Genomic DNA, 12,287 nt, shown 5'->3' on the forward strand with positions numbered 1-12,287 from the left:
ACATACATACATACTTACATCAGGTGGGCCAAATGAGTGTTTGGTTTTTCAAAATTTGCCCACAGATTAATCAACTTGGATGGCCCTGGTCCATGTCCAGTAATGCATACAGGATAAGGATAATGCAATCTGGAAAGGTCTGAATGCAAACCCCAAAGAACAAACTGAATGATGGTGCCAGATGTCAATATCCACATCAGGGATAAAGAATTTGCTATACCGAAAGATTTTTCAAACGAACTAATATTGAAAGTTGTCAGCTGATAACAGGAGAGAAGAGCAATACTGGAAAGGAAATGGTAGAATGAAAGTATTAAAAAATTTCTTCATGATAGATTGAACACCAAAAATCTTCAAATAGCCAATCACTATGCCAGTATATTATAAAATTGAAGAAGAAAGATACCAGATATATTTATCAAAAGTTAATTTGCAATCAAGAACCGCACCTAGGATTTTAAATGAGTTATATATAGTTAGAGAGACATTATGATGAAAAGATCGGGATGACGAGAAGACACTGTTCTCGCTCTACTTATTGTACAATCATACTTTGTGTTTTGTTAGCGTTCAACTTTGTGCTCCATGATTTGCACCATGCATAAATTTTAGCTAGTTCGCGAGTAAAGGACTCTGTAACTACAGTTCTACATTCAGGAGAGTAGAATTGATACAATAAGAGTAACATCATCTGCATGTGCAATAAGTTTATTTTCTATGTCAAACTACATAACATAGTATGAAAAGTAATTGAAGAAAACCTACACCAAGTTACACCAGATATCACATTCTTATAGTCACTATGGCGGTTATCATCAACTACTCGTTGTAATTTTTTTATTTAGAAATGCAGTAATGATTCTAAAAATATACCTACCAACTCTCATGTGTCTAAGTTTGAAAACAATGACACCATGATTAATTCTGGCCAAGCCAGCACTCAAATCAAGGCCAACTATATGAACTTCCTGACCACAATCAAAGGATTTCTGCCGAACATTTCAAATTGTAACAAGGCATCACATGCTCTAAGGTCTCTGCGAAAGTCAGCATGCAAAATAAGGACGAGATGATTCCCTCTGCATACAGCTTCAGGATAACAGGAATGAGCAAGATTTAGTTTCTTATTACCCTGCTTACGGATAAACACATCATCCAAAAGGGTTCCCGTTTCATGCGGACTGTGAATGATAAAGCCACCTGCTTTAAACGAAGGAGGAATGTTAAATCTACACCAAGGAATACAAATGTGTGGATGGCCCACTATTTATATTCCTGGGGTTTACCTGTAAAGAGATTCTTTTATGATCAAGCTGTATTCCTTTTCATTTGAAACAAACTCTGAGCAACCACTCCTAGATGAGTATATATAGCTATCCAAGTCAAATCTGATCTATTACTTTTCCAAAGATGATAAACCTCCTGTTTATCTAAACAAACCCATCTACAATCATTTCTGAGCCAGGATTTGTCCTTGATTCAGTATTATAACAAATATTTTGACATGATTTTCATTCAAGAGAACAACAGGCTTAACTCCCTTATACAATTGTGAACAATTCAAATGCAAAATATAACTAAAAATGCGATTATAGTCCGATTGAAATTTTATATAAATCTTAAAAGAGTATGACTTTTTAAGGACATGCTGTTCACTCTTAATTACTAATGAAACCAAGGCATGACCAGACGGCCCAACTGTATTATGCTAGGGCCAAGCAACTACAAAACTTGTGAGTAAACTCACATAATAGCCTGATTCCGAATATAAGTCAAAACCTCATCAGCTATTGGGATAAATAGGAAAAACAGGATTTAACCACTCCCTGTGGCGAGCATAGAAATCGCTAAGAAGCACACAAGATACCTTTCTATCATCTTTTTGTATAGTAGTTGTAGTGGTAAGAAGACAATCGAAGATACTATCACCCAAGTCTGGATTCTGATAGATGGGACCAAAAAAAAAAAAAAAAGATAATCAGTTGCTATGGCTTTTATGACCTGAATCTCACGACATCCACATTCGTAGCAGGACTTACGAGAAGTAGGATACTCAGTCTTAATATAAACAATCATACCGCTTTCCCCATGAATGGCATCTCACTTCAAAATTATTTAATTTTTAATACCTACATTAAGCAGCTCAGGAATTGTAATTATTCAATCCTAATGTACTCCAATCCGCCCCCCCCCCCCTTGTCCTAGGAATGGTATCCCGTTTCAAAATTATTGGTTTCTTTTATTCATGGAATTAGCTGCTCAGACATATTAGAATATCATACCGTCTGTAGGCAACTATAAGGCCTGTAATGTTGCAAAGTCTGGGACGTAGTGGTCCTGCATTTCCTCAATATCTTGAGACAAGAAGAATTGAAAACAATATAAGGGCCTCATCATACATGGAAACTAACTAAACAGTAATGATAACAAAAGCAATATGTATACATCCATATATGGAGAAAATACAAATACAACCCAACCCATAAACTAAAAGATAGAATGTCGGATATGATTGGCCAACATAGCGAAAAAAACACGTTTTGCAAGGATTAGTACCCTTCAGGATAATCACTTGAAAAACCACCAGCCATTCTCGACCATTCTAATAAGGCTACCAAACACACCATTTAAAAGAAACAAGAGGAATAGAAAATTGATAAAATAGTGTCTGACTGTACCGTTAAGCAAGAGAACTCCAACCCAAGATAGTGGAAGACATTGGTTTGATTTTGAAGTGTTCTTCTCCTAGAAAAGCGTCATCCCATAGCTAAAGAGTATCTCTAGCTATGGCAAGTGGAAAGTAGGCAATGAAATATACAGTACTTAACCACTTAGAATAAGAAGGGTTTGGTTTGCTTAGTGTTGACATGTGCATGCTGTGAGGCAAAAGGAGAATGTGTAAAGAATATGTCAGACTATTCGGTATACATGTAAACGGAGCCTTGACCAGACAGGGATCAACTGTGTTCTATCTGGCCAATCAGAGGACTCAATAATTCACTAGTGGTATCCTCCACCGGGTGGCTGATGCCTTGGCCGACAATTTTCATACACATGCATCCTGAGAAGTTATGCTCTCTCTCTCTCTCTCTCTCTCTCTCTCTCTCTCTCTCTCTCTCTCTCTCTCTCTCTCTCTCTCTCTCATACACATACACACATATGATTTACATACATACAATATATATATGTATGTATATATATATATATATATATATATATATATATATATATATATATATATATATATATATATATATATATATATATATATGTATGTGTGTGTGCGTGAATTTTTAGTGAACAGTGGAGTACTCCAAAGGAATGTGTTGTCACCTATGTTGTTTATCTTCCTCGTGGATTTTGTAATGTGTAGAACAGTCGAAGATGGTGGAGAAGGATTGGACTGAATTGATAGTAGGAAATTAGCAGACCTATAGTATGCTGATGTTGCTGTCCTTAGCAAAACACCACAGGATTTGCAATGTTTGCTTACCAGAATTCATGATATATCACAATATCATAGGAGGTTGTGCTCAAGATAAATAGAAGAAAGACAGAAATGATGAGAATGAAGTATGCAATGGAAGATGAAATATCATTGGAAGAAGAAAGGATTAATGAAATAGAATCATTTGAATATTTAGGGACTATGATCTCTGAACACAAGGTCTTTAGAATTAGTTTAGTGAAAGATTGAAAAAAAAAGCATATTAGACAATGGCTAGATTAAGTAAAATTTTGGAAAACAAATCGCCTGAAATTACATATAAAAATCAAACTATATATCAGTTTAGTGAGATCGGTGTTACTGTATGGACGAGTCATGGTATGACAATGGAACAATCTCCAACAGATTTTGCAGATTTGAGAACAAATCCCTCAGAAGGATATTGGGAGTTAAATGGCAGGACAGGATTAGAAATGAAACTATAAGAGAGATTACCCAAGTGCCACATGTGGATGAGATCGTGGTGAGAGATAGATGGAGATGGTTTGGGTATTAGTTCACCAAACGTTTAACTGGGCTCTACAAGGCACCATAAGAGTTGGGAGTCCCAGGCCTGCATGGCTAAGGTCTATGAAGCATTAAGTAGGCGATGATGGAATGAATAGAGACGACTGGCGAGATCTAACCGAGGCCATTTGCTTCAATAGGCGTAGGAGAAGATAATGGTCATACATCATATACCAAGGCGCTTCCCTCAGTTTTGGGGGTAGCCAACATCAAATAAATGAAACAAAAACCTCTCCTCTTTACGTTCCTCCCAGCCTGACAAGGGACTCAACCGAGTTTGGCTGGTACTTCTAGGGTGACACAGCCCACCTTCCCCCGTTATCCACCACAGATGAAGCTTCATAACGCTGAATCCCCTACTGCTGCTACCTCCGTGGTCCTCTAAGGCACTGGAGAAAGCAGCAGGGCCTACCGGAACTGCGTCACAATCGCTCGCTATTCATTCCTATTTCTAGCACGCTCTCTTGCCTCTCTCACATCTATCCTCCTATCACCCAGAGCTTTCTTCACTCCATCCATCCACCCAAACCTTGGCCTTCCTCTTGTACTTCTCCCATCAACTCTTGCATTTATCACCTACTTTAGCAGACAGCCATTTTCCATTCTCTCAACATGGTCAAACCACCTCATCACTCTCATATCCACTCTAGCTGCTAACTCATTTCTTACACCCGTTCTCACCCTCACTACTTCGTTCCTAACCCTATCTACTCGAGATACACCAGCCATACTTCTTAGACACTTCATCTCAAACACATTCAATTTGTGTCTCTCCGTCACTTTCATTCCCCACAACTCTGATCCATACATCACAGTTGGTACAATCACTTTCTCATACAGAACTCTCTTTACATTCATGCCCAACCCTCTATTTTTTACTACTCCCTATATATATATATATATATATATATATATATATATATATATATATATATATATATATATATATATACATATATATATATATATATATACATATATATATATACATATATATATATATATATATATATATATGTATATGTATATATGTATATATATATATATATATATATATATATATATATATATATATATATATATATATATATATATATATCATCAGCTGTTACAAGTCCACTTCAGAACAAAGACCTTAGTTTATAGTCTTTCTTAGCCAGTTTATACACTCAAATTTTCTTAGTTCGTGCATCCATCATCTTCTCTTCCTTTCCCTGCTTCTTTTGCAATCTCTAGGGACCCATTCTGTTACTCTTAATGTCCATCTATTATCTATCATTCTCATTATATGTCTTATCCATGTCCATTTATTTTCCTTAGATGTAGCTAGAATATCCTCTACTTTAGTTTTCTCTAATATCTATGTTGCTATTTTTCTATCTCTTAGTATTAATCCCATCATTATTCTTTCCATAGCTCTTTCTGTAACTAGCTTAAATCCTAAGGCTTTAGAAAGCTTTAAGTTTCCGATGCATAAGTTGATACTGGTAGGACCATCTGATTAAGTAATTTTCTTTTTAGAGAAAGTGACTTTTTAATTTTCATGATCTCTTTTTGCTTACCAAAAGCTGTCCATCCCATAATTATCCCCTTTTTCTATCTCTTAGTGTTAATCCCATCATTGTTCTTTCCATAGCTCTTTCTGTAACTAGCTTATATTCTAAGGTTTTAGTAAGGCTCTAAGTTTCTGATGCATAAGTTAATACTGGTAGGACCATCTGATTAAATAATTTTCTTTTTAGAGAAAGTGGCTTTTTACTTTTATAGTCTCATCTTGTTTACCAAAAGCTCTCCATCCCATAATTATCCTTTTGATTTCGGTCTCATGTCCTGGGAAACACTTACTATCTGTCCTAAGTAACGATATTCATTAACAATCTCTAGATATTCATCCATAATTCTTATTGGTTGTCTCGCTGCATTTTCATTGAACTTTATATTAAATCTACTCATACTCATTTTCAGGCCTACATTTCTGATTTCTCTATTCAAATCCGCTATCATCTCGTGCAGTTCCTCACATGATTCACTAAACAGAACTATGTCATCTGCAAATCTTAAGTTATTAAGGTATTCCCATTAATGATAATTCCTGCATTCTCCCAATCTAAATTTTGAAAATTTCTTCTAGGCATGTTGTGAATAATTTAGGAGCGATGGAGTCTCCCTGTCTTACTTCTTCCTCAATCAGAGTTTTCTCACAACCTTTATGTAGCTGTAGGATGGGTGTACTCCCCGTATAGATATTTTCAAGTATTCTAACATAAAGTTCATCTATTCCTTGTCTTTGAAGGGCTTTTATTACTGCTGAAGTTTTGACAGAATCAAAAGCTTTCTCATAGTCTATGAATACCGTACATAGTGATTTGTCATACTCTGTTGATTTTTCCATTAGCTGACTAATTACATGGATATGGTTAGTTTTTAAACACCCGCTTCTAAAGCCTGCCTGCTCTCTTGGATAACTAAGTCTAGCTGTCTTTCCTGTTTTGTCTCTCTTCATGCTTTTTAATGCCTTCTTTACTTCTCCAAGTGTTACTTTTGGTACTGGCTCAGGTATTTCATCATTTCTATTGGCAAAATTATTTCTTATATCACTATTGTATAAAATTGTATAGAAATACTCTGCAATTTGTATCATTCCATCTCTTTTGTTGATAGTATTTCCATTTTCATCCTTTAAAGCAAATATCTGGTGGCACCGTGATCCAAGTCTTCTCATCAGTTTGATACTTCTTCCCTTCCTTAGTGTTTCTTCAATTTTGGTTTGATTGTGTTTACGAATATCTTAGGCTTTTAGGCTGTTTATTATATTGGATGATTCTGCTAATTCTATTTCATCACTCTCAGATTTTACCCGCATTTATAATCGTTTCTTTATTACGGTTTTTATGATTTCTGATAGTTTCCCTTGTTCTTGTTTAGGAACTTTTCCACCTATCTCTTGTGCCGATTCCAATATACATTTTCTTTAATTACTGTTTATTTCTTCTTTACTTGCTTCAATTTCAGCATGTGACTGGGAATACATATTTTGTATTGCTAAACTAAACTTACCAGATTTTTTTCGTATTACAGGAGTGTTTTTCTCCTTTCTATTGGTCTAGACAAATTTTATTCTCAACGTTTTATGGTCGTTTGACTTTAACTTGTTTCATACGGTTAAATCTTTAACTAAATTAACTTCTATACTGAGAATAAAATCTATATAATTTTTCGTTTCTCCATTTGGGCTCTCTCTCTCTCTCTCTCTCTCTCTCTCTCTCTCTCTCTCTCTCTCTCTCTCTCTCTCTCTCTCTCTCTCTCTATATATATATATATATATATATATATATATATATATATATATAATGTGTGTGTAAACATATATATATATATATATATATATATATATATATATATATATATATATATATATATATATATATATAAACAAATAACGGACGAGGGTTAATATGAAGACTATCGACCCTGCCCCATGAAAAGCGCAAACCCAAGCAAACTGAAATTGCAGTAAACCATAGAGGTTTAATGCAAGCATAAATGAGTCATAAAGTGATCCAACACAATCAAATTAATAGTAATAATAATCACTAATTCTTTATGATAATGCTGAGATACTACCGCTAGAGAGTTATTGGGTCCTTTGAGTGGCCAGACAGTACCACATTGGATCGCTTTCTCTGGTTACGGCTCATTTCATCTTTGCCCACACATACACAGAATAGTCTGGCCTATTCTTAACACACTCTCCTCTTTCCTCTTACACTTGGCAACACTGAAATTACCAAACAACTCTTCTTCTCTCAAGAGGTTAACTACTGCACTGTAATTGTTCAGTGGCTACTTTCCTCTTGGTAAGGGTAGAAGAGACTCTCTAGCTATGGTAAGCAGCTCTTCTAGGAGAAGGACACTCCAAAATCAAACTATTGTTCTCTAGTCTTGGGTAGTACCATAGACTCTGCACCATGGTCTTCCACTGTCTTGGGTTAGGGATCTCTTACTTGAGGGTACACTCGAGCAAACTATTCTATCTTTTTTTTTTCTTCCTCTTGTCATACTGAAGTTTTTATCCTCTTGTTATTTACAAGTTTTCATAGTTTATATATGAAAGATTTATTTTGATATTATTGTTCTTAAATGTCTCTTGTAATTTTTCCTTATTTCCTTTTCTCACTGGTCTATTTCCCCTGCTGGAGCCCTTGGGCTTATAGCATCCCCCTTCTCCAACTAGGGCTGTAAATTAGCAAGTAATGATAATAATGATAAAGAATGGGACCTCTTCGTAGCTGTTTCCCACAGCTGCTCCAAGTCAGTTGAATTGCAAACAATACTGTACATGATTGAAGGATTTGTGATTTATTAGTTTCTTATATCCATGTAGTTGAAATGACCAAAATACAACTAAAATAGACATTTGAAACCTTTAAACAAACATATATACTATATCATACGAGCATAGAAAGATTTAGGCTGAGGGCGCAGTCAAAGTTTTAGTATGAAAAGGCCTTAATACTTAAAACTTAAGAAGATAAATTTCCAGGATTCTCAGAAGTTAAAATTTTATCTTACCATTATAATCGATGACTCTGCAATAGAGGAAAATCGTATATCTTGATTGAGAACTCTTAGTCATATAGTTTACAGCCATGTAAAATACCACGCTTACTATGTGACTGTTTCCTGAAAAAATAAAATAACGATCATAGTCAAATAGTATTGATTAGGAAAACATTTCAATCATTGCTTATGTTTATGTACTTGCATATATATATATATATATATATATATATATATATATATATATATATATATATATATATATATATATATGTGTGTGTGTGTGTGTGTGTGTGTGTGTGTGTGTGTGTGTGTGTGTTTAATGTCAATTAAAAAGTTAATGAATGGGAAGGCACCAATGGATTGCAAAAGAGATGCTGCGGTGTGGTAGCATTGGCGTAAGTGGGAGGCTGACCAGGGTGTGTAATTCATGCGTTGGGTAGAGAAAATGTTCCAAAGAAATTGATGATAATAATATTGTTTTGTGTATACATGAAAAGGTGACAGAGGCTGAGAGATGAATGCTTTTAGACAAGGCATTTGTGTGTGGCCCGAAAGTGTTTTAAGAGTTCGTTATGGAACCGTTATGTAACAATTTATAGAATAGAGTGGAAAATGGTGTATGTAACATGCACTGATCTTGAAAAACCTTTTGTTAGAATCAAGAGAGAAATGATGCACAGGGTGTTGAAGTTAAAAGGTATTGAATGTAATTTACAAAGAACTATTAAACATTTCTATAATGTAATCAAAGCTTTTGTAGGATATGCATCAGCGGAATGACTAATTTGGTCCACAAGTAAGCATGAACGAAGAGTGGGTTACGATTCAGCGACTGTTTAATATTCAAATTAATTTAGGACCAGAGTCAAGACAAGGAAAATTTATAGTCTCTTATATTATGCTGCCCGTGGTTTAAATTTAAATTTTTTATTCCTCATTTCAATAGATAAATCTTATTTTTTCAAAGATTATTTTTTTTATCTTGAATCTACGAAAGCTATATAACTTCACTGACAATCAATCTTTTTTACTGTTCTTAACCACATTAAAAGATAATGATAATGCTTGATTGTGGCAGCAATTCTCTTCGTTAAAGGAGATAAATATGAGTGATTCAAAAACATGTATAAAGTTTCTCTCGGTACAAGAGAAAATGTGTTGGAAGAACAAATCTTTACACACACACACACACACAGACAGATCATTAGAAATATCTAACATCTTCACAGCTTTGTGAGCATCACAAATTACCTTCTAAAACAATGTGTAACTGCTGGTTTTGAAGAGAAAGTACTGGAGGAGGATATTTCCAAGGTATTGTACTTTTGATATCATGGACTCCCTGGTGAAGTATTTTAGACTGAATGTCTAAGGCTTCGGCAGAGGGTGTGCAGCTCATTGCCGCGGTCAGAAGTGCTATTGCCAGGGTCAGCCTCGACATGGTTAGATTGAGATTGACACAACACTCCCGCCACAGTTCTGATGCACCACAATAGAAGCACATTTTAGTATTAGAAAATTCAGCATAAAGACTTTCACCTAAATTTTCAGTATAAGGAAACTTCACCTGATAAGAACCATTACATAGCACAAAACGGTCGAAAATTGTCACACGCTCTCAAAATACCGAACAAACTGATTAGCAATAACAAACAATTGAATTTTTTTTCACCTTTGATCTACCACAAATTAGTGATTATTCTATATTTCCGAAAATTATCCTCATATATTAGTAATAAGAACACATTCAGAGATGCAAGCGATTACAGATGAAAGGGGAGCTTCATATTACTTTAAATTTAGTACACAAATTGATCCCGGAAAAAAAATCGTTCAGCATAAGTATCTACGACAATCTTACCAGGTAAGAAGACGTTACCTACACAACCTACTTGTTAGAAATGTCCAACCAATATGTTAAATAATCCAATATTTCCAAAGGTTATGTCGTACGAAAACTCCCAAAAGCTTCACCACAGCTGTGCACATAACACAGGTGTAATATCAAAAGAGAGAAAATCGTTTTATCTAAAAGGGCGTCATAATACGAGGCGATCTAATTTATTTTTAAGCATTTACGACTGAGTCGTAACGCACGAAAGAGAAAAGAGAACTTATAACAAAAACTAGTTGGCCTAATTTAAGCAAAATACATATGTAGGTTTTGGTCAGAGCATAAATGATAATGAAAGTAAATAATAGGAGTAAAAATTCTAAAAACTATGCACTTGTTGCAAAATGAAAACCAGTATATATATATATATATATATATATATATATATATATATATATATATATATATATATATATATATATATATATATATATATATATATATATATATATATATATATATATATGTGTGTGTGTGTGTGTGTGTGTATTTTTTATAAAGAGAGAGAGAGAGAGAGAGAGAGAGAGAGAGAGAGAGAGAGAGAGAGAGAGAGAGAGAGAGAGAGAGAGAGAGAGAGAGAGAGAGAGTTGTTTAATAGCTCAGAAATACCAACGCGATTAAGTTCACGTAGGATAACTATTAGAATGTAGAATTAAAACCCTGGTAAAGGAAGTAAGATATATTCATTTGCCTTTCCCGTTAACGTCCATCATTCATACAGTACTAAATATTCATTAAATACTTAAAAAAAAAAATCTTTGATGAATAGTACCTGGAACCTCACCGATGAGTTTTAAATGCCTTAATTTACCAACTCTTGATGATTTCTAGGTATTTCTCTTTTCAGTGATACCTTAAATATGAATTAGAAATCATATATTATTTTTTCTTTTTTATTCAGAGGCCAGCAAGAAGGATAACTCAATGTCGTTAAACAATTCAGGATCGAGAAAGAGGAAGAAAAAATGAAACATGCGAAAGATAAAAGGAAAGAAACGGGAGTAAAGATAATTAACTATATAAAAGATGGAAGAAAATAAAAAGTTAAGGCGAAAATTATAAGAAAAGGTGAAGAAAGGTATATGAAAACAAGGAAGAAGGAAGAAAATTAAAGTGATAAAGGAAAAAGACGAAATGAAACAATGAAATGGAAGGGCGATGGTTAAAATGGAGAAAATAAAATTAAAAGCAAAATAAACAAAAAAAAAAAAAAGAAGGAAATGCAGAAAAAAATTATTGGAAGAAGTGAAGAGATTGAGAAAAACAAAATAGCGAAGAGAATGAAAAAAATAATTTGACAGATTTGGAAATATCTCTTAAAAATGTTGAAATGAGTTAAATGAATTGTATTGCATATTAAGGATATTATACCAAGAGTTCACATATAGTAGCATATCGATTACACAATTAGGATTATGTAGATGTTCAGTAGGTTCAACATTCAAGTGAATTTTTTCTTTTCGAAAAGGATGCTCAATCAATTGTACCTTATCTGATTATCTCAAGTAGCCACAGATGATTACCTGTAGTACTTGAACCTGCTGTGTTGTGTAAATATGTCGATAGGTATGTTATTGATCCTATCCCGATTTAGGCTAATCTTTCTTCTGAGCCTTGAAAGAAATAGATAGCACCCGGAAAACAGGTTTAGTCCACTCTGAATTTCCGCCAGAACACTGTAGGTAGGACACACTTAGCTGACCGTATGCTGCAGTAAGAAATAATGGGCTGCAAGTGTCAGCGGAATTTAGAAAAAAAAACATGATTGTCGCCCGTCTCAAATCTACAGATATCCATTGAAATATATCAGTAATA

The 12,287-nt window shown here is 34.3% G+C and overlaps 1 protein-coding gene across 2 annotated transcripts in view; it reads right to left on the reverse strand.

The window, feature by feature from the left end:
- Nucleotides 1-10,566, reverse strand: part of LOC137614663 (uncharacterized) — a 13,801-nt gene extending 3,235 nt beyond the window's left edge. Inside the window, exons 1-3 of one of the 2 annotated variants that reach the window (XM_068344356.1) lie at nucleotides 10,471-10,566; nucleotides 9,830-10,057; nucleotides 8,588-8,698 (exon numbers count right to left, since the gene is read on the reverse strand). In XM_068344356.1, coding sequence (XP_068200457.1) covers nucleotides 8,588-8,698; nucleotides 9,830-10,019 — 301 coding nt within the window. In that variant the 5' untranslated portion in view covers nucleotides 10,020-10,057; nucleotides 10,471-10,566. Of the gene's footprint in view, nucleotides 1-8,587; nucleotides 8,699-9,829; nucleotides 10,058-10,439 lie in introns of both variants that reach the window. The other variant, XM_068344355.1, reaches the window with a different exon arrangement.
- Nucleotides 10,567-12,287: the final 1,721 nt, after the last annotated feature.

This window comes from Palaemon carinicauda, chromosome 21, assembly GCF_036898095.1.
Source record: "Palaemon carinicauda isolate YSFRI2023 chromosome 21, ASM3689809v2, whole genome shotgun sequence".
NCBI classification, from domain to species: domain Eukaryota; kingdom Metazoa; phylum Arthropoda; class Malacostraca; order Decapoda; family Palaemonidae; genus Palaemon; species Palaemon carinicauda.